Source organism: Micromys minutus (genome assembly GCF_963924665.1).
Source record: "Micromys minutus genome assembly, chromosome: 4".
NCBI lineage: Eukaryota > Metazoa > Chordata > Mammalia > Rodentia > Muridae > Micromys > Micromys minutus.
Window position 1 is genome coordinate 85,488,485 of NC_137973.1, and position 24,508 is coordinate 85,512,992.

General features: G+C 41.0%; 1 protein-coding gene across 1 annotated transcript in view; it reads right to left on the minus strand.

The window, feature by feature from the left end:
* Window positions 1–24,508, minus strand: part of LOC308420419 (serine/threonine-protein kinase TNNI3K) — a gene marked incomplete at both ends in the record, with an annotated part of 262,391 nt that overhangs the window by 186,981 nt on the left and 50,902 nt on the right. Inside the window, 2 exons of the mRNA XM_080916430.1 lie at window positions 1,660–1,798; window positions 4,955–5,053. Of these exons, the coding sequence (XP_080772556.1) occupies window positions 1,660–1,798; window positions 4,955–5,053 (238 nt within the window). The remainder of the gene's footprint in view (window positions 1–1,659; window positions 1,799–4,954; window positions 5,054–24,508) is intronic.

The following is a 24,508-nucleotide window of genomic DNA, read 5'->3' on the forward strand; positions in this document are numbered from 1 at the left end:
CCTCAGCCTCGCCTAAGCTGAAAGAATGAACGACTGGCCAGGACTTCAGTGAGGGCCACACCTTGTTTTGGTTCTGACAGCATAAGCTGTTTGTGATAATAGTATTGTGTAGACTCCTGAGTCATTGCATGATGATCCACAGAAGAAAAGACAAAGGTAGTTGTTCAACTTCTGCAAAAGGAAGAGGTTGACTCTGACACGAACTGCAAGCCGTTCTAACCTCTTGCCGGGGTGTCTCTGAGTCACTGGGCCTCTTCCTCATTGGATGAAAGCATCGATTAGTTTTAGTAAGTGATTACCCATTTGAATTTTGGGCCAAAGGAGCTGGCAGCTCTATGGGCCTGACAACCGTGTCCTTTTGGGGCTGTGCATCATTTTTGTTACAAAGGGCAGCAGCTATCATTGATGGGCATTTAATTAGTTCTCTAGGGGGCAGTGGGAAGAGGCTGGATATGCCTGAGAGGATTTTATGGCCAAATGTAGCTCTGGATTCTGTGTCAAAAAGAAAAGTCCAAGAGGAAGCCTTCTCCTATGCTACTTTCAAGCAGTTTTCCAGCATTTGTTTAATAATTAAATAAATTTAGAAATTAAAAGAGACTAAATTAATGACCTTTGTACCTGTTGTTGGGAAGGCTGTAGGGAGGGGACTGAGTACACTGCTACAAGACTGGAAAACAGTAAGAATGCATTGGGAGTACAGATGTCTGGGAGCATCTACATAGTTCAGCATATGTATACCACATTTATATCTGTATCCAAGGGCGATAAAAATGCATCTGCTAACCAAAGGACTTACATAGTAACAAAATGGCAGAAATATTGGATTACAGGCAGGAAGATGTTGGATGTACAAATGGTGGTGTCTTTGGAGCCTTCTGCGATTTAAGAGATTTGACTCTGCTGGCTGCAGTGATGTGGAAAAGTGGCAAAATTACCCTGGTGAACAAAGGTTGGACACAGAAAATGGTCACCTGAGTAAAAGCACTTCTTGGCAAAGCTTGGCCTAAGTTCAGAAACCCAACACCTGTGTAAAGTGCTGGGTATTGCTCAAGGGTAGCAGTAGGCACCCCACCACCGGAGGCAGAGATGGGAAGATTGCGGGTTTGTGCCCGCTGCCAGCTGTGCTCTAGGTTCAGAGAAAAACCTTATATCAAGGGACTCTGTGAGAGTAATAGAACAAGACACCAGATGGTTCCCTAGAGTCTACATATGGCTGCAAGGATTTGAACACATGCTACATACATACATCTCACACATACACACACAGACAATAAATTAAAAACCCATAGAATAGAACAAACCATTTTGTGGAGTTTGAGAAGAGACAAAGTGATCTGGGACTGGAGAGCCTAGAAGACGAGAGTTAACGACTATCTATGAGTTTCCCAATTATACCTCCACTGAGGGAAAGGGAAGAGCAACAGGGTGGACTAGTCTATCGCGAACATTCCTTCCTGGGGTGCTCAGTGTGTGGGAAGCTGAGGAAGGGCATAAAGGAACATTCTTATTTGAGTTCTACGCGTAGACTTACAGAAACGAATTATGATTTGTGAAACATGTCAGCACACATCTGCAGGGGTAGGCAGCTTTGGCTTGTCTCCTACAGAGGAAGGGGAAGACACTGCAAACGTGACATGGAGAAGTTAGGCACAGCCTTACCATCTGCTTTGTTTCCTTCTTCTACCAGGAGTTTCACAATGTTGAAGAACCCCTTTGCAGAGGCCAGGTGCAGAGGCCTGTCCCCAACTTCACCGCTTACATTGACGTCCGCGCCAAACTTCAAAAGGACGCTAGTTACCTGGAGGAACCCATCATTGGAATTTGATATGGGGAAATTTAGTGTGTGTCTGGTGGCACATGCTCTGACACCAGCAACTGAAAGAGCAGGTGGTACAGTTTGAAGGACCCAGAGTTTAAAGTCATCCTCAACTACAGAGTGAGAAGATGACTAGCCCATGACAGATTAAATCCTGTGTCAACCTGTCCTCAAACCCAGAACACAGTGTAGAACTTTTGACTGCCTAAAACACCTAAACTATCTCTTGGGTTAATTTTGCCCAAAATAACAGAAAATTCTAGCCCAGATTGTGAAAAACAGAAAAGAATTGATTACATAATTGAGAAGAAGTCCAACAGTTAAGCAATTTCATTCTAGGACTCCTCCCTAGGGAATGGTACCACCCACAGTGGCAATTTCACATTTCAATTAACAATTGAGACAATCTTTCACAGACAGGGCCACAGGCCAACTTTATGTAGACTGTCCCTCATTGAGACTTCCTTCCCAGGTGATTCTAGAGTGTCAAATTGACACTTAAAAGTAACCAGGGGAGAGTCACACAGTGACTGGGAGATAAGATCCAGGAGACAGGATAGGGACAGAATCATAATCTGACCTACTTAGGCTCTGAACTCTTGAGATGAATAGTTAACTAACCACTTTCTGATATTTTCAGAGCAAGGCTTGGATCCCAGAACCTCACACTTTCTAGACAAGTGCCTTATTATTGAGCTACAAACCCCAACACATTTTATTAATTGTACCCCAAGTGCCTTTGACATAATGTAGAAATCATGGTCAGACTTAACTCACAGGTTGTGGTGAGGACCAGAGGCAATGACATTTTTACTGTACCACACATAATGGCTGGCATGGAGCAGAATAATACAACAGACATTTGAAACCAGTCCTTGACCACATATCTGAGTTGCAGATGCAGAATAGCTTCCTCTTGAGTGTACTAGGTCGGAGCAGGGCCTGGGGCCCAGTTCCAATATCTTATCCGTGTCGCTCTAATCCAATGAGCTGATGTGTTCAAACCTCAGTTTCCTTATGTTAAAGTGGAAACAGTAATGGCGATGCTGTGAGGATTTACTAAGATAGCAGTTGTAAAGTGCACAAAAATGTACTTAGCCCTTAATATCCATCTACAGAAACGGCACCATGAACGAGAATTGTGTGCCTTTTACCCCTCTGTCGGCTAACAGACCCACACTTACTTCCTGACCATCAGAACCTTGCCAGCTAAGCAGATCTGCCCACTTCTAGCATCCCTGTGAGTTTACAACAGATCTAAACTCTCCAGGAACTCAATTGTCTATTAGGAGCTATTATTACATATTTAGGAAATACTGTGCTTGCTATAATGCACCTCGTCTTCCACTTAAAATTAAGTGGATAAGACAAGAAACATGGTGCACCAGGCTGAATTTGCCACTCACCTCGTCAGCATATTTTAGCAAATGACAACAGTTTCCATAAATTACTGGTTCACTGCCTTCACTCAGAAAGTGAGTCCCTTATCATAAAAGGGCCATCCACATTTTAGCATAATTTGTATGGCTGTGACTATATTTTCATGGAAAGCAAACAAATTTAGCTCTTCACCAACATGTATAGAGGCTCTTTCTCTCTCTGTTGGTTGTGAGGTCAATCAGCAAAGTAGATGACTTTCCAAATGACATGCACCCCACACCTCCTGCTCCTGCCTAACTCCAGGAAGCGTGGAGTTCTTCCATCTCCAGACTGTTGGAGCCTGCCCATAAACTGTAACCAGTGCCTGGCTTCTCCAGTACTTTTGCACACTCTGAGTAGCACACTAGTGCATTGTCAAGTCTCATAATTTGTGGGTCATGCTTCATAGACCCAAGAGTGTGCAAGCATATACCAGCTCACAGGGATGCAAAGATATGGTGACCAGAGCCACACAGAACATAGGAAGATAGAGTTGGGCCCTCAGGGAGTACTGTAACATGACAGCCATGGAAAGCCCACAAGGGTAAGGATAACACACAGGAAGGACTGTTTTACACAGTCATGAACTTACTTTGGTGTTTCTGGGCTTTCTTTCTTTTTTTTTTTTTCCACATTGTTTTCCAGAATAGCTAAGGGGCAGTGTTTGAAATCAGCACAGGTATTGTTTGTCTTTCACTATGTGGAGATGGAAAATCAATGGACTTTGAAGTTGAAACACATTGTTTTGAACCCCGACTTCGCTGTTTAGTGTTTTGCTTGGGTTCGATGGCTCACCGCATGGGCTCACAGAGAAGTGGGCTTGTGGCCTGGCAGAGAAATCACAAGGCTGCAGGCTGGCCAGCCTGGTACACACTCCAGTTCTCTTGTTCTCAGCCATCTGACTGGCATGCTACCTGCCCTGCTGGGCTTTGAATGTGATGTTGGACACTGGGGGACAAATGACACCTAAATTAGATTCTCTGAGAAGTGCTTCTCCATGGCTGCGGGTCTGTATTTGCAAGGGTACTGGGACAAGCTGGCATTTTCAGTCCTTGCCCATGTGACTTTGACCCCCCCCCCCCAAACACACACACATTGTCCACAGCATGCTCTCGTTTCCTTTCTCTCCACACAGACAGACACTGGAGAAACATCAGGCCTGACAGCAAACCTGAGACCATCTGCTGAAAACTCTGAGCCCAATCACAACCTCAAGTTCCTCTTAAAGGCAAGTCACAGGCTCAGAGTCAGAGGCAGCTTAACTTTCCGGAGGCCTTTCCAGCCCCTCACCAACATCCCGTAGAACAGAAAAGAGAAATAAGGTTTCTTTAAGACGCCTGTTTCAGAGAGCTGCTGGACAGGCCTTTGTGTTATGTTGTGTGCCTACTCCACTAGCATCTAAAGAGTGCCGTGGAATACACATCACCCAAGCAACTCTATTTCCTCCTACAGGCATCCTTGGAAAGTCCAAATCATTAATATTTTCCCATTAAGAAGTGGAGATTAGAGGTACTATATAAACTACAGATAGCCATTAACCTGGGAAAGATTTTTTTCTGAAGTTCAGGCTGGCTGATTCCCATTGATGCAGACCAAGGCACACCCTCGTCTCCTCTCTGCACTAAGACAGTAACAATGAATGATGTAATCACTGCAGTGTTTCTATGTATCCACAAGCTCCTGTGGATGGAGCTGACGAGAATATTACATCATACCTACCTGCTCGTGCCCATGGTAGGCTGCGATGTGCAGTGGGGTGAAGAAGACTGCATCTTGAACATTCACATTGGCTCCATGCTGCAGCAACACTTCCACAGCCTGCATGAGACAGAGATGCTTACTACAGACCTCTCCTAGGGCGGCCAGTCGGCACTAGTACAGCTCCAGATCAGGGAGTCCATTCAGAAGCACACTCTCCTTCCATGTCCTTTGCCTCCTGCCTTTGCCTAGAACACGAACTCTGGCACTTTCATATGATGCTTAAGTTCCCCCTGGGTCTGATGGTATCACTTGCTTGTTTTAGTGTGTGTGTGTGTGTGTGTGTGTGTGTGTGTGTGCACTCGCATGCCACAGAATGCACATGTATGTCTAAGGACAACTTCTACAATGTAAGACCTAGGGATTAAATTCAGATCACCATGTTTGGCCATAAATACCTCGATGTGCTGGCCCACCTTGTAAAACCTGATGCTATATCTTCCCAGCATGTCTCCAAAACCTCCATTCTATATAATGAAACAGTTTTTCTGAGCTCTGTTCTCATGTTTCCCTCAGTCCTGTCTACAGAGATTTCAACCCCAGCTACCACTCCCAAGTTCCCTCAGTGTGCTTTCCTTCATTTCTGTCTGCTTGGATGGATCTAGATCTTCTCTGCTTATCTAGGCAAAATTTCTTTTGCAGGTTCTCCTGTGCTGTGCTTTGTACACATATACCCTGTACGTGCTCATCAGCATTTCAAAGCTACTAGAACTTCCTAATGTTTGGGGGAGCTTTTGTAAATTTGTGAGGGAAGGACGAAGGTGACAGGGACATCACTTTCTGTCTCATTATCCTCACAATGGTTGATGCTGACAGAAACAGTTCTCTTCCACACAGACTGTCTAACATAAAGTCCTGTCTAATCACGTGGCCGTTTAAAAGTCATAATCATAGCACTTAGCAATCAAGAGCCTAAACAAGCAATAAATCATAAACCACTCTACCTTCCTTCATGTTTCTATTTTTGTCTTGTTCTGGTTTTCTGGTTTTTTTTTTTTTTTTTTGGTTTCTTTCTTTCTTGCTCGATTATTTTGCCATAATGAAACAAAAGTACCTAATACACATTAATCCTCTCTGTGTTAATAAGATTGAGTGCTAACTGTTGCCTACACTTATAGAGAAGGGAGAAACAAGATGTTTACAAATATGTGTCTTCCTCACAGGAGAACAAGTAGAAAACAGAGCTGAGCTTGTTCATTTCCTCCCCATTTTCTCTCTCATCACTTGATGCACCAAGTGACTTACTTTAAAGTGCCATGTTCAGCTGTCTCTCAGGTCAAGCCTGATGACTCTTCAGGTCGTTTGCAAAAGAGACAGACTGCAGATATTTTCCCCTAGGGATAGTGTTTCATTCATTCCTTAACATATAATTGGTTTCAGTGAGGACTTTTCTAATGTATAAGCTAGTCCTAATTGGACACACATTTGAGAAAGCTTTCAAAGGTCTATAAGATGGGAAACAGGATCTTAGTCTGGAGAGTTCAGAAGGCTTGGTTCCTAAGTTCTGCTCTGTGTCAACAAACAAGCTTTTTATGTACATGAACCACAGATCTTCAGAGCTGAATGGACCATGGTCATATCCAGCTACATCATTGAGAAATGGAAGAATCAAGAAATGGCTGAGAGTCGTAGGTCAGTTTGGTGTCAGCATTGAGCTGACTCTGCCTTGCTAACCTCGAGCCTTACTTGGGGTTTCTAAGAGGGTTATTCATTTATTTATTCACTGTATGAGCGTCGGGGGCCACATTGTCTTTGGCCACTTTCTATCTAAGACTCTGCTTCCTGGTTAGTGTTGACATAGATGTGCCATCATAGTTTACATGTTCACTGTCAGAATAGAACTAAGTCTGAGAGTCATACTTGGATGGGAAGAGGTTGCTTCTTGAAATCTGAAATTCTGGGCAGGTTCAAAAATATAAGCAGCAGTTTCTTCACTTTGTAGATGTTTTCAGAACTGAGCTTTATGTTTAGATACTTTATGTTTAGATAAGTTGATGATCGGTAGAACCAGGGTATGCATTGAGTTTTACTCCTAATAAATGTCAAACTTATCGTCTTTACTGGTAGAAGGTTACCGATCAGGTACTAAGCTTTTTCAATGGATCTTAGCATTGGATGCATTTTTTACTCCCAAACAGAAAGACAGAACTACTCTACCATTTTGAAATGAAGAAAATGGAATCTTGGAGTGACTATGTGACACACTATGGTTAACCATCCTGTATGAAGCAGATTCAAAATAGAAATCCACATCTGTTTGACCTCAGATTGTGCTGCCTCTGTGAGCACAATCTCATTAGCACTAAGTAAAGGGTCCAAATGACTCAACTCAGGTTGGAAGAAGACACCTGTCTGTAAGGCTCCGGAGATCAACTTAGAAATGAATACCCGAGTCATTAATATGAAACATCTGATATCTGAGACTTTCAGTGATTGCAAGTTCAATACTTTCAAACAAGGCTGCTAACTAGGCAGGGAAATGAAGAATTTTAAATTTCTGTTGTCTTAAATAGAGAATAAAACGAAGTGGATTCCATGAATTTTTTACTGTAAAAGGACTTTCAAATATTAACACGCAGAGCCAATTTCTTGGATATGGTCCCATAATTTACTTTCCTCCTAGAAAGATAAATAGTCAAAAGCAGATTTCTTCCCTACCAAGTTTGCACTCATCCAGCCACGGAGAAGGTCGACCTTGGACTGAGTATCCATTAATTATGAAATACTGGCCTTCTGAGAATCTGTCAAAATCTAAGCTTTAATGAAACCACTCGGAGTCCTTACTGAACTGTAGGCTTTTAATAGCTTATTTTTAAATTAAAGGAAATACTTAACCATTGAGAGCACTGTCTCTGTGAATACTGGGTTTTCAGGTATATAAAATTATTCAATGTTACAATTGTCAGTGTCATTCTAGGTAGACTCTTTCCTAGGTCTCATGGGAATAAGGAATATTTAGTTTGACACTACATCCACCAGTCAGGCTAATGTAATATGGACATTTACAGAAAGAGCTACATAATCATTTTACCCATTCTTCCTCTACCCAGAGCAGGAAAACATTTATAAATTTACTTCATAGTCTTCTTAGTATGAAGAATCCTATATTTACATTCTATTTGCTACTCTGGGAGACATCTCCAAGTGTATGGCAAATGTAAGCATTGGCTTTATTTCTTATCAAAGAGAAAAAGGGAAGATATACCTCCTATCGGGCATAAGGTGATTTAATCATATATAGGGGGATTTAAGTGTAGACAACAACTTGCTTGTATATTAAGAATGTCAGACAATACAATTCATTAAATGACTATTGAACTTTTATTTCAAATCAATCTTCAGCAATTTTCAAGCATTTTTATGACAATAATATTATGCACATGATCTCATAAGGATTTTTTACTGGGCTATCTCAGTGTGGTGGTATATGCTACCCCACTCACACATATGCAGAAGACTGGGCTATCTCAGTGTGGTGGTATACGCTACCCCACTCACACATATGCAGAAGACTGGGATATCTCAGTGTGGTGATATACGCTACCCCACTCACACATATGCAGAAGACTGGGCTATCTCAGTGTGGTGGTATACGCTACCCCACTCACACATATGCAGAAGACTGGGCTATCTCAGTGTGGTGGTATACGCTACCCCACTCACACATATGCAGAAGACTGGGCTATCTCAGTGTGGTGGTATATGCTACCCCACTCACACATATGCAGAAGACTGGGCTATCTCAGTGTGGTGGTATATGCTACCCCACTCACACATATGCAGAAGACTGGGATATCTCAGTGTGGTGGTATATGCTACCCCAATCACACATACACAGAAGACTGGGCTATCTCAGTGTGGTGGTATATGCTACCCCACTCACACATACACAGAAGTATGAATCAGAGACATCATCATAAATTCAAGACCTTCCTCATCAACAGGGTTAGACTCTGTCTCAGAAAAGTAATTACAGACTATCTCTATCTCAAATTTTTTCAAAGAATATTGTCTTAACTTCCCCCCCCAAAATATCATAATAAAACTTTATATAAAATAGTAAACTAGAAACAGGTATTATCATATGACCCCTGAACAGTCTGTCTATAGATACTTTAAGTCCATGAGCTGTGTTAGATGTTAGATTAATCTCTGTCTACAGAGATAGGATTAAAGCTTAAATGGGTAAGTGTACCTCCAAGTAACAGAAGGAGAAGAACCATAAAGTGCATCCCATTAAGTAGCTAGTTTATTAGTACAGAAATTCGGTCAGAAGTCTATGTTTTGAGAGTGGAACAATTGTGATGTGAATTCATCCCTGTAGGTATGTTTTTTTTTCCACTGGGTGATTCCTGCAGAGTCCCCAGTAAGCCTCTTCTTCGGTGTGGGGGTTAAACACGCACCATCACATTCTGCCTCTTCATTATAGACTACGTAATTTATCTTCTGTTTTATGGTGGTCAGGTGGCAGGGATGAAGCTAGAAAACTATGATAACACAAAGAGGATGTAGATGCTACACGAAGGAGAAAAAGAACAAGGTAAACTCTTGGTTATAAGATATGCCAATTAGTCTCAGCTGCAATGACCAAAGCACAATATGATGTCTCACATCTACAAATATCCATATTTAAATTTAGGACTTTCTTACTTAAGTGAGTTTATTTTCAGTTACTTCTTGGAAGTTCACTTCAAACTCATTCTCAGAACTGCAATTTACTTAAAATTTGTAGTTAGTAAAAAGCCATAGCTTTGTGGTGTATATCTGATCATTACTACTAAGAGGAGAAAGAATCAGCAGCTGAATCTTTGATGGAAAATCCATATTTGCAAAGCTTTCAGGAAAAATTGTGTTTTGAAGTTCATACCTCATTAGTTCAACCTGATCTCAAACATTATTAAAGCAGTTGATTTGGATTCCTTCTTTGTCTAGTTCTAATATTTAGTCACAGTTTTAATCACTGCACCTTCAGATTTTCACTCTCTCCTAAATTTTTGAGAGTTGTTAGTGTGTTCTTACCTCTGACTCAATCTTTAGTACACAGAAATCTAGTCTTGGAATTTGCCAATTTGGGGAGAATTTCCTAGAAAACTACATCAAGGAACTAATTGCCATCCCAGGACGGGATGCTTTCTCTCCAGGAGAGTTTTGTATGGCTTTAGGGTTCCTTGGGATGCATTTAGAGTAGGTTTGATTTTATCATGCTACAGATATACTTTAATTGCATCTTAGCACTGTTTCTTTTGGGGGGAGGGGTGGGGAGGCTAGTTATCTGCTTATTAGTGGATATATACCATGAGTGCTCTTTTGTGACTAGGTTACATCACTCAGGATGATACTAGCTACCTATTTGTACTTCAGGCCTGATAACAAGGTGCCCTCAGATTGGCTGTTGGTGATTGTGGTGGGTTGACCCTGGGTTTCTGGATCAGGTTCTAATTTTGTAGAAATAGAAACATAGGCCTAGTCTCCCATAGGCCTAGTCTCTCAAACTGCCAGTTTGCAGCCTGTCATGGAGTCAGCCTGGCTCTGGCTTAGCACTGTTTCTAATGTTCCAACTATCCTCTGTCTTAGAAGCGAGTCAGACACCTGCTGGTACGGATTCACCTCCTGCAGGTCTTGCCTCTCCATAAAACAACCACGTGCAGCCTGCCTCACTTGGTCCTCTGATGTCTCAACTCCCTATGGCCGGAGCAGCAGATTGTTTCTCATAATTTCTGCCCATTTACAAGACACCCAGTGATAAGAGTTCTACTTGCTCGAAATCTACCAGTGGGAACTTAGCTCAGACGTCTATGTGAGTAGCATGCTATACCTCCCAACATATCCGACCCATTATTCATATTTGGTTTACCTTACTGTGAAGAAACTGGCCATGGGTAGATAAAGGCTGAGGTGAGAGGCCTACAGATACAAGCGTGTTTCTGATGAGGAAGCCAGACATCACAAAACAAAATATTTTATTAAAGGAATATTATCAGGCTTGGAATGCAGCTCAGCGGTAGAGTGCTTTTCTATTGTTCATAAGGCCCCAATTTCACTGGTTAAAGAACAGGAGGGAAAGAGGGGAGAGGAGAGAAAAAAGGAAAAATGGAGGAAAGGAAAAAGGATACTATAAATGTCTGCCTTTGTCAGGGTTTCTATTGCTGCAACAAAACACCATGATCAAAATCAAGTTGGGGAGGAAAGGATTCATTCAACTCACACGTCTACATATTGTTCATCAGCAAAGAAATTCAAGACGGGAACTCACGCAGGGTAGGACCTGGAGGCAGGAACTGACGCAGGGTAGGACCTGGAGGCCGGAGCTCACGCAGGGTAGGACCTGGAGGCAGGAACTGACGCAGGGTAGGACCTGGAGGCAGGAACTCATGCAGGGTAGGACCTGGAGGCAGGAACTCACGCAGGGTAGGACCTGGAGGCAGGAACTGACGCAGGGTAGGACCTGGAGGCAGGAACTCACGCAGGGTAGGACCTGGAGGCCGGAACTCACGCAGGGTAGGACCTGGAGGCCGGAGCTCACGCAGGGTAGGACCTGGAGGCCGGAGCTCACGCAGGGTAGGACCTGGAGGCCGGAGCTCACGCAGGGTAGGACCTGGAGGCCGGAGCTCACGCAGGGTAGGACCTGGAGGCCGGAGCTCACGCAGGGTAGGACCTGGAGGCCGGAACTGACGCAGGGTAGGACCTGGAGGCAGGAACTCACGCAGGGTAGGACCTGGAGCCAGGAACTCACGCAGGGTAGGACCTGGAGGCCGGAGCTATGCAGAGGACATGGCTGGCTTCCGCTGGCTTGTGGCAGCACATTTCATAGAGAATTCAGCACCACCAGCACAAGGATGGCCCCACCCACAATGGCCTGGGCCCTCCCATATCAACCACTAATTGACAAATGCCAGCTCCACCTCTGAGAGGCATTTTCTCAACTGACCCGCTTTCTCTGATGACACTAGGTTGTGTCAAGTTGACACACAAAGCCAGCCAGTACAAAGTCCATAGCCACAGCTCTGGAACCCCATAAGGAAAAGGCTAGAAATTATGGCCACATTAATAGGGAGATCATAGAATGAGATTTGCCATTGCTGGCATGGAACTAGAGAATACATTTTAGTAGAAATAATATAATGGAATATATATAGCTTCTGAAGAGCTCCTGTCTCCAGGTTCCTGCCCTGCTTGAGTTGCTGTCCTGACTCCCTTTGCTGGTGAACAGTGATGTGGAAGTGTAAGTTGAATGAACCCTTTCCTCCCAAACTTGCTTTTTGACCATTTGTTGCAGCGGTAGAAGCCCTGACTAAGACAGACATTTATAATATGTAATTATAATATCTAAATATAGTGGGAAGAAATGGAGGAACATAGTCAGGGATGGTAGAGCTGGGGATGGAAAAGACAAGAAAAAATGTCAGTAAGCGACACATCACAGAGTCAGCCATGAATTTCTAAAGTAGGAAACAAAACCTGTTGTGTTGTCTCTTCTGTTCCAGTTGATTCTATTTTTCTCTGGGCAGCTACAGGCTGCTGCTGTTGCAAACAACCACTCAATAAAGACTTGAACTCTATTCTCAGGAATTTAAAGAAATAAACAGTATGTGTCAGTTAAAGATGCTGACTCTGTCAATTTGGAGACAAATGTTACCAGGGGAGCAGTTTAGATGGAGCCATACAGTTTGTACTCACTAGGCAAACTCCTTTTGATTGTATTTTCTGTATATTTTCCACTTACAAACATAATCCTCCTAGAGCTCTTATACAAATATCATGTGCATATTCTCCTTATCCGAGCTCCAGAAACTGTAGGCTTATCATCTCCACAGATAACAAAGCTGAATGTGGGGATCACTAAACCATTGGCACCAGCAAAAGTTTTCTGAACAGGCATCGACGAAAAATAAATTCAAAAGCATGGCATCACACCACACAATAACAATGAATGTCGAGATATTTCAGATCCAGTTGAAAGCTAGTATGCACTATTCTTTGCAATGTTTTACTGTGTATACACAGGAACCATAATTTTTAACAACAAACAGGATTTTTAATATTTACCTATTGTCTCCAGAACATAAGCATACGATCATATCTCTCAATAATATCATGTTAGACAAACAATCATTTTTACTTCATTTATGTGCAAATTTGCTTGTCTTCAACTAATGGCCAAGTTGTATGTACGTCAAATAAAGGTTTTGAAATACATTTCTTCATGATTTCTTATGAGTATATGTTTAAGTTATATTCATGTTTTCTGCTACTGTACGCTCAGGCTTGCATTTAAAACTTCTTGGGTAAAAACAGGCCATGGCTGAGAATGGTCAGGAAGCCATTCTCTACATTCTGAGGAGTTTTCCACTTAGGTCATCGCTGAACATTCCTGTAATAACCTTTGAAACACTGGCACAGGTCTAATTAAGTCTTTGTCTAGAAAACCCAGATGGAAAACCATTTCTTCAGGCTGTCATAGAAGTACGATTCTCTCTCCTTCTCTGAGATTTCCCAATCACTCAGCCTTAAAATTAAATTTGGTTTTAAAATTAAGAAGATGATTTCACAAATAATTATTGTCAATGAAATTTTAAAAAAAATCACCATTTTTAAGTTGAGAAAGTAAAGCTTAAGAACATGGTTCTGTGTGTATCTGTGTCTTTGTATTTATGTGTGTGTGTGTTTGTGTGCATATGTTAAATAAACTCTACTAAATATGCTAATATAGTGTCAATTTTCACGGTAATGTGATGAAAACCCATGGAGAAACACGATGACTGGAGACTGAGAAGACTAAGATGTCACATACATCAGAGCAGTGTGGCTGACTGATGTCACATACTCAAGAGCAGTACGACATGAAAGCTAAATATTCCTGCTATGCTTTCATGGCAGAAAGATTCTGCCCCCGCTCTTTCTCTCTCTGGACCAGCAATAAGGGTGAGGGAGCAAGGGGGGTGGCAAGGTGAATATGATGGGGTTCAATCCTATGCACAATGGTGACCTGATGAGGCCTATTGTGTTATATGCTAAGAAGAAGGTAGTTTATAATGTAATTACAGCAGAGTAACAAGAGATATAAGGAGATTTTTCTGATTGAGAGCCTGAGAGGGAGGGGCCCTGAAAAGGAACAAGTAGAAGCTAGGGAGGAAAAGGAGCCAAATGAGTAGCAAAAAGTCTGTGAGTGGAGGGCCACGCCTTCTGCACCCCTCGGTCAGCCATAGTGGTGCTGTGCTATTGCCTTCCTAAGGCATTTCTGATTACTTCTGCGTGTGGGAGTCCCATTTTTAAATCTCTGGCTTATAACCCTGAGCTTCAGTATACACATAGGAACACATAGTATCCTATGCATTTCATAAGCTGTGATCTTTTCTTATGCGAAAAAACCCTGTAGTTTCTACTACATTGCAATCCTTAAGACCTAGAAATTGCAGTAGCAATTACAGTCCTTCCCACTGATGGCCCACACTTTGTGACATGCAGCAGGGATATTTCATGGCAAAGGAATTCATACCTGACATGCAATTTTCTCCAGACTTTTCTTCAAATCAACCCTCCCATTACTTTATCCCTTCAAAGAGAGCTTGTGTTTGGAAAACAAAGGTGGTGTGCTTGGGTTTGAGGCTTCATAATTACATTCTGCAGGCTACTCAACTGAGGGGGCACAAAAAGAATACACCCCTCACACAAGACAGAATGGTATGAATCCTCCCGAGAAATTATAGCAGTAATTAATGAATTCTAGCAGCTGCGTTTAAAAACAAAAGGGATGACATGAACAATGAAGTTTCAGGTCAGTACAATTGTAGGCACACAGCTAGAACATCCAGTAATTCCTTTTCTCAGCTTCCCCGTTAATTAACACCAGAAACCTGATTACCTGATGAACTGCAGGATACCACAGTAATTTTCTGTAGGACAACAGATGTTAGTCATCCATTGTTCCTTGCAGGTTCCTTATTTAACAATAATGTTGAGAGTGTTGACTACAAATACATGGGGTAAACGGCACAATAAGATCAGTAGATCCACAGTTGTAGTGACAGTTTAACCACGCAAAGCTCCATTGTTTGACATGTACCAAAACCACATACGGATCATGCACATTTTAGAGTAAGAGCCTGTTAAAACATTCGTCTTTCCTGTATTAGCCAGAACCTGCTACAGTACAGAAGGCATAGTAGTAATGAACCCACTAACCATCCGAATCTCTGTTCACCCAAATTCAGGGCATACAAACAAAACCCCCAGTGACAATGATATGAAGCTCAGAATTAGATTTTGTTTCAGAAAAGAATAAAATACACCCATGGCTGGGACTCAATCTTGATCTTCTAAATCTCACCACATGGCTAGCACATGAAACAAACTCAATCTAATTAGTACACTGTTTTATGCTTCTGTAGAGCAATAACAGCAACAGCAGCAGCAACAAAAGATCCCAAAGCAACACTGTACTGGAAATACAAGTTTTCTCATTTTAAGTAATATGTAATCAACTCAGAACTCATAATAATTCTGTGATCAAACTGTATTTTGTGCATAGGTTTAGCAAGTTTCCTGAATGACTTCAAAATACCAAAGGGACTAGAGAATCAGGTGATTCAGGGAATCACTACTCCAAGCTCAGAAAAATAGAATTGCCATTGAAGCTGCTCTCAGGGTCTTCCCTGTTTCTGATAAGAAAAGATGGTACTAAGTGTGAGTCTAGCACCATGGTGGTCTTCTCAGGTAATGAGTCTCATCAGTTAGCATCTGTGCATCCGTCTCTGAATCTATCTGTTATCATATATATAATATATATAAGTATCTATCCATCTAGATAGGTAGGTAGGTAGGTAGGTAGGTAGGTACATAGGTAGGTAGGTAGGTAGGTAGGTAGGTAGATAGATAGATAGATAGATAGATAGATAGATAGATAGATAGATAGATATTGAGTTTTGTGTGTTTGTTTGCCCGTGTGATATTGGCCACTCATGAAGATAGTTCTTTTGAGTATGGTTTGACATAATGACTTATTTCTAATGACTAAGGTATTGCAAAATATATGAAACACCATTGATAATGCTAGGAAAATCTGATTTTGACTTCTCTGGAGACTCTCTTTTTGATCTGCTCCTTCCCTCTTTCTTAAAGGAAAGCCAGAGTTCCAGGTTGTGTGAGCCATCTTATGACCAGGACCTCATGGCCCTGGGTAAAGGCAGCATAAGAGGAAACCTGTCAGCATCCATGAGAGTGTGGAAGTATATTATCTTCACAGTACTCACTGAGACTGCTACAGTCCTGCTTGAGTCTTTTGAGTCCACTCAATTTTGGGGAGCCAACTAATCTAACTATATATCTGAAACATAAACATCCACAAGGATAATAAATATTATTTTATAACTCACAAAATGTTGGTGCAATTTCTAAGGTAACTACAGGTAATAATATTTTGGTACGTTCTATAATATAAGTAGGTCAAAGTTTTGGTACAATTTCTAATATAGCCATAAACAGCTCAACAGTTTGATGACTCAATAAATCTGGTTGAATATCAGCATTGAAGGACATAGTTCACTGAGGTAGAACACTCAAGGTACCCTACAATTGGCACAGGCTCTGTCAAGAAGTTTCAAGCTGTGGCATACCAGGGCAACACTCAGATGCTTAGTGGCCTAAGAAAGGGAACTTAGTTCAGAGAAGAGAACAGCCAGAATAGATAGAGGACTAGAGTTCATAAGTCAGAGTACCCAAGACAAGAGCACTTGTAGATGTAAATTGCATTTGCCTGATGTAATTGTTGGCTCAGAAGCTTACTGCTAAATTAGCTCACTCTATCTAGTTATTTTAAACTCTGGCTGACTGGTTTAAATCAGCTATTCTGCCTCAAGCTCCTCTCCAAGCTGACTGATTCAGTCTGGCTTCTCTCAGCTTCTCACTGAATTGCTCTGCTTGGCCTCAAACTAACAATGACAGTTTGTTCTAATCTTTTGGACAGTTCTTATTGTCTAGGCATCAACTGCCTCTGCCAACTTTCCCTGAACCACATGAACTCCTTTCTATTGCATTGTTCTCTGCACTGACTTCCAACCTACTCACTCCCCCTGCACTGCTCTTAAATAGCTTCGTTTTCTTGTCCTGTTCTCCTGAGAGTTGGGCTTTTCTGATCTCTGACTCGTCTTGTCAAAACCTTCTTAATTCATCCCTTTGTCTGCTCCTCAATTAGATGTCACTTTCAATCGTGGCTGCTTCTGTCTAGAAATTAATTTTACCTTAAAAGTGCATACTAAGGGATTGTCTGTATTTGAGCCTGAGGGATTAAAGTTGTGCCATTCCAGCCTGATCATACACACCTAGCAGGTCTTTGAATTTGCTCCCTTGCCAGAGCAGTCGTGTTGCTGGATTAAAACTTTTCCATAAAAGTTCTGCGAAGGAAGAAATCCCTGGATATGCACAAGATGCCCTTGAGAACTACTGCTGACTAGGATGAGAACCATGAAGAACATTAATGACAACATTGCCCAGAACACAACAGGTAAAATGGCAAGGCTGCTCTGCCACTCAAGATGGAAACTCTTATGAGTTAAGTGACATATTCAGCAGAGATGGCTACAGTAAGTGGTGGCAAGCTTCGCCCTGAGGTCTGCTTCAGTCATGCCAATTAATACTTAAAAGCTGGAAATGCAAATCAAAACAACCCTGAGATTCCACCTCACACCAGTCAGATTGGCCAAGATCCAAAACTCAGATGACAGCAGATGCTGGCGAGGTTGTGGAGAAAGAGGAACACTTCTCCACTGTTGGTGGGGTTGTAAACTGATACAACCACTCTGGAAATCAGTCTGACAATTCCTCAGAAAATTGGACATAATACTACCTGAAGACCCAGTTATTCCACTTCTGGGCATATACCCCAGAGACACTTTAATACACAACAAAGATATATGCACCACAATGTTCATAGCAGCTCTATTTATAATGGCCAGAAGCTGGAAAGAACCCAGATGTCCTTCAGTAGATGAATGGATACAAAAATTGAGGTACATTTACACAATGGAATACTACTCAGCTATCAGAAACAATGACTTAACCAAATTCTTAAGAAAATGGTTGCATCTAGAGAATATCATCCTGAGTGAGATAACCCAGTCACAAAAGAACAGACATAATACGCAGTCACTGATAGTGGGATGCTAACCCCAGAGGCTCAGACTGCCCCAGAACCAACTCACAGACTGTGTGAAGTTCAAGAAAAAAGGAAAACAAAACAACAACATCAAAAAAACATTATGCTCAATCCTTACACACCAAGAAAATGTTGACTAATTCCGGGTTACATCCTGTTTTACATGTACTTTTCTCTCATTGTAACTAGTAAGACCTTAATGCAGAGTATCAAACCTTAAAAAAAAAAAGAAAAAAAAACAGCCAAGCACTGACAAAAATGTATTTGTATACATTTGTGCAAAAATGTATAAAATTTTTTTTCTTTTATCTTTGTTTTTTAAAATAAAGTAAAAAAAAAATACTTAAAAGCTAGGCCTAAAAGCATAAAAGAGTATCCAAGGGTATTTTCTGTAACTCAGTAAGAGTATCTGTAACTTAGTAAGAATATCTGTAACTTAGTAAGGATTTGACAATATTCATAGATCCATATCTATTGGAATTCAATATACCAAGCACATAGTTTCATAGTATTCCCAGTGTCTAGGATCTATGGAGAAATGCTAGGGATGCGAAGGTCGTAAAACATGACATTCAGTGAAAGGAATAAACAACTAAGTCTTACCCAGAACTGACAACTGTCAAAACAACCATGAGAGATAATAAAAGATTATAATAAATAATAAATACTAAAATCACAATGTGTGGTTAGAAAACTCAGAAGAGTAATGAACATATATGTCTTAGGGTTTTACTGCTGTGAACAGACACCATGACCAAGGCAACTCTCAAAAGAACAACATTTAGTTGGGCCTGGATTACAGGTTCAGAGGTTTAATCCATGATCATCAAGGCAATAGCTTGTCAGTGTCCAGGCAGAAATGGTGTAGAAAGAGCTAAGAGTCCTACACTTTGTTCTCAAGGCAAACAGGAGAAGACTGGCTTCCAGGCAGCTAGGATGAGGGCCATAAAGCTCACACTCATAGTGACACACTTCCTCTAGCAAGGCCACACCCCCTAACAGTGCCACTTCCTTGACCAAGCTCAAACTACAACATATGATACAACAATGTCCATCCTACAGAGATGAAAATGATAATATGTGAAAATAACAAACACTACAGAAGGTACTTGAATAACTTTGGTAGCCTATTAACCAATATGTGAATGAAGCAGAGAGGAAGGATCACCCCCTCAAAGGGAAGAGCACTGAGGAGACTTAAGCCAATGGATACAGTGGCCCACACCCTTGCACATCTCTTTGCCCCTTTGTGCTCTCCTCTATCATCTCCTAGTATAGAATGCACATTCAGATGCTTGGATCACAATCAGATATGATTGACCAGAACATCATTTCAATGTGCTTAGGAGACATTTCACTGGGAATAGAATTGTTAATGATACATCCTTTAACTTCTGTGCTTCCAACCTCTTGTTCTTTCTTCTCATTTGCACACACCCAGACGGGGATTTTCCTGGACTCATTGCTTTTGTCCCTCAGGACATGCATGCTTGTATTTCCCTGGCTTTTATAATTTTTCTCCTTAGCACCGCCTTGAGCACTTTACTGACTGTGTTCTAATAATATCTGCATTTCGTTCAGTCTCTCCTGTTCTGAGGTATCGAGTTCCTTGCATAGTAGAACTTATGGTTTTATTAAGTTGGGAAAATGTTCTCATTATTTAAAGACTGTGTGTATATCCGTCCAGTTACTCATCTATCACTGGACAATTGGATGTTGAGATTATCCCCAACACCACCACTGAGTCCTGGTTCAAACCCGTTTCTAAGGAAAGATAAAAGTCAGAAACACTGCCAAGGCTTCTTAGGCAGGAGCTGACTATCACGGCTGGAGTGAGATGACATGGGGGAACAAAGTGAGCAATACGGGAAGGCTATGGCGCAGGGCAGGAACGTGTGCTAACATGTTCTGTGACACATGTCACCACAGACTAAAGCAGGCAGAACAAAGGAGACAACAAGGCTCCACTTCCAGGCACAGCCACAGAGTGTGTCATTTTGCCACCATAGAGATTTTGTGTGTTTGCTTCAATGAGTATGTCTTCCCCTAGGAGAAGCTTTGCAGACTAGCATTTTTTAAAGCCTGGAATCAGCTGGGGTGAGTTAAGAAAAGACCTTAAAACCTATTCGCTGTTCAGTAGCATTTATTTAGTAATCCAGTAAATGACCGGGTAAGTAACCGATGTCTAAACTACAATTTATAATTCTTTCAGTTTCTACAACTGCCCCATGTCCTTGTGGGATCTGCATTCAATAAATCACACTGACAGTATTTGCTGCTTCTGACCAACTTTCACTTGTTCTTTGGTATAAATTTCTCTGAAGAAAATTTGCAGAATAGAAAAAAAAAAAACCTTCTGGAACATCGAGGTTAGCTTTGTGAAGTCTAAACATTGGACACAGAGTCTCAAGGTTTACATGTTGCCGAAAACTAAACACACCCAGAGGAGAGCTGGTGATGAATTTTCCTGCCTCTTGGGAAATAAAACTTGATAATAGAAGTCTATTTATAGTCAGAGCTGTAATGTGCCTCTGGGAAAGCAATAATATTGGGGCAAGAGATCTTGCTTTCTTAAATTTTTAATTAAAAAAAAGAATAAGAAGAAATCTCCATTACCTTTGCCATCCATTCACAGAAAGAATCAAGTCTACAGAGCTGACCAGGTCTCACCCAGTCCAGTTTGCAGACCTCCATCAGCAAAACCACCAGCATGGCAGGTTCTGGAGGAGCCGAAGCTATAGGGATGCATTGCAATTGCTGGGCAAGACATGATACATTTTACAGTGATACATTTTATAATGACACATTCAAAAATGGATACAAGTTAGCTTCTTCTCTACTGATTGTTTATTAGGCTGTAACTTGAATTTTTATTTTTATATGGTAGCTTTAAGTATGTTAAAATGGAACAATAATGGCTCACAACCTTCTGATTGTTTCTCTTCTGAAGAGACCTTTCCTTGGAGAGTAAAAGAGCTTTCTCTCACTATCCAGCAGTTCTCATGACTAACTGAAAACAAGCCCTATTTTTTTTTCTGAAAAAAAATTGTATATAAATCATGTGTTTATTTAGGTGCAAAGGCTTCAAGATGCTGCCATTCCCCAGTGGCACCCTCAGTGGCCATATTTTTGACCAGTATTCCCCCAGTTGCCAAAGTAGGCCTTCTGTTATTTACAGGAGAGAAAACAATGCAAGTGTGGTGAAGATCTAAAACTTAGTCAAGGTTTTTCCCTCATTAGGTATATGTCTCAGGTTAAAAACAAAACAAAACAAAACAAAAAACTATCACTACCCAAAGTCATTTTTGCTGAGTTCTAGGAAAAACAAACAAACAAACAAACCCAGCTGAAGTGTGGCTACTTTATATAACCAAGCATCTGTTTTCCTCTACACTTTAATCAAATTATTATAGGCAATTACTACTTTTTTAACTTAGCTATTGTGATGGTTAATCTTGATCCTCATTTGAAATCAGCATAGAAACAAACCAGTGGAATTGTCTAGGTCAGATCTACTGAGAAGGAAGACTGGAATTAAATGTGGGTGGTTCCATTCCATGGTCTGGGACCCTAGACTGAATACAAATAAGAAATTACACTGTGTACAAGAGTGAGCCTCTGCTTCCTGCATGGCTACATGGGGGTGACTAACTGCCTCAAACTTCTGATGCCGTGCCTTCGAGGCCAGGATGGACTGTACACTCAACTTGTGAACTAAACTACGTCCTTCCTACGTGATGTCACCACCATTTCTTTGTTAAATGTTAGAACAGATGAATAGCTAATGCTTACATTATCTAACCTCTCAATACAGATGTGGCTTGTCGTAGCATGACTAGTGCTGTGAGGAAGGACCACCCTTGTGGAGGAAAGAGTTTATTTCAGTCACAGTGCCATACCACAGCTCATCCTTAAAAGCAGTCAGGGCAGAAACTCCAGCAGGCAGAAATCAGGAGGAAGGTGCTGATGCAGAAGCCACAGAGGGGTGCTACTTCCCTGCTTGCTCAGCCTGCATTCTTATAGAACCCAGGATCACCCAACCAGTACCGGCCCCACCCACATGGGCTTGGTTCTCCCTCTTTAGTCACTAATTAAGAAAATGACTTGTAGCCTAGCCTACAGCCCAATTTTATGGAGGAATTTTCTCACTTGAGCTTCCAGATCTCAAACAATGTTAGCTTATGTCAAGTTGACTTAAAACTAGCCAACACAGTGATGTTCCACTGTGATGGTTTAATGAATGCTCTCCTGCCCTGGGGTGGACATGGAGTCATAGACATCAAGTCTATGGTGAGATTTATACCTCATATCTGTACAATCTGGGCTTGAATTAGCATCCTGCTATCATTGCCTTAAAATTATTCCTCTATTTCTTTCTTAATATTTTAATTGCTTCTTTGGATTTTTAAAAGCAAAACATATTTATTTATCAACAATGATACATTTAAAGTTATAACTTAGAGTGGAAAAAACAAGTTTCTCTGGGGTTTCAAATCCCTAGTATGCTGATTTTTGAGATTCAGGGACAATAAATTAGTATTTTTAAAATTGTGATATTTTAAATATACTGCTAAAAATTGCCACACTCTATTTTGAATAGCTGTAAAGCTTCTTTAGTGACTAAAGTGCACTCTTTTGTGTGACTCACAAAGACATACAACCTTTCATAGGAAGAGAAAGGGTAGGATGTAGCTGAAGCTGTTTTAATACTAACTAATCCAAGTTAGTCCCAAGGCAGCCTTCTCAGGAGAGAGCAGGCGCCCAGAAGGTGGTAGTAAAAAAATACAGAGATTAAGAAATGAGGGCAAAGGAACTGAAAGCAATGCAAAAAGACAACGTGGGCATCTGGGAAACCCACACACAGCCCTGACTCTCACCTTAACATTACGTCCATGTGGGTTTTTATCAATAACTAGTGGAAGGGCCAGACCTCAGGGCCTTCCTCTTTCTAAGCCTCACGGTGAAGGCAGAGGGTCAGAAAGAATATTTTAAAGCTGTCCTTGGAAACTTTTGCCAAAAGAGAATCATCTGAATAATCAGGAATCAACTTCTTCCCCCTAACTTTTCTCTATTACATCCATCTTTCTCTTTTGCATATGTATATGTACATATACATGTATATATGAATATATGTACATACTTTTTGTGCATGTATCCAGACCTTATACATATACATTATACACATACATATATACTTAGAGAGGGAGGGTGCTTAATTATATAATCTAAGCTGGCACTGAATTTACCATAATCCTTCTTACCCTTCTAAATTCCGGCACTACAGGCACAAGTTACCATGTCCATTTTTTTTTTTTTTACATAAATTTGTTTGAATTACAGTGTTCAAGATTTCTGTGTCTTTCAGTGAAATAGACTAGATAAAAAATTATACTTAAATATTTAATAGTCATTCTTTATTTTTACTTTATTTGTCTTAGTTCATTTGTTGTTCTCCTAACACGTCAAGTGCCCTGTTTCCTGCATGAACAATGCAGTGCCACCGACAAACACTGGCCCACACTAAGCATCCTGGGCAAAAGACAGGAGGACAGCACTGGGAAGCACGAAGCACTTGCAGTCATTGGCCCTGAGCTCTAACTGCTTCTCATCTGGAGGGGCAGCTACTGACCTTAGAGATGCTGTCCCATGATTTTCCTGGATTTTAATATTCCTCTTCCCTTTGATTGCTGTGCGAGTCACAAATTAAAGAAAAACAACATCAACAACAAAATCAAATACCACAAAACTCAAATGAAAGCAAAACAACAAAAAGACCAGTTGAGCACATTAGCACTCACACAGTTCTCAGAGTAGGAAGTCTAATATTAGACACACCTCAAAGTGTTATTTATGTATGCAAATTTTGAGAAGCAAATCAAAGAGATTCTAAATGGATCCAAGAGAAAGCTCAGAGGGTGTCAAACTGAAATGCTATTAATTTTAGAGATTCAGGGAAGTGTAACACAAAGATTCCGAGTCTATATGTTAATTACATTTAAACCCCAATGTTGGAGCACTTGCTTTACACCTGTATTTCTCGAAGGAATGAGGAAAGAGTTTCCATGTAACGAATTTAATGCATTCAGGGACTAGACTCAACAAAGAGAGCGGAAGTGGAGGCTCTGCCATGTCCTCCACGTTGAAAGTCTCCAAGGGGTCTAGTGAATGGACATTTCCCGATTATACTGAATGATAATTGTATTTATTGTTTCTTTTTGATACTTTCATAAAACGTATCCTATGAGATTATTGTGAAATAAAGGCTTGCACATACGTTTGGTCAAGTTACAGGTTTCACACTGTTGTCTGTTAATAGATCTCTAGCTATCTCCATTTGAAAAGCAAAAATACCATTGCACTAGAAC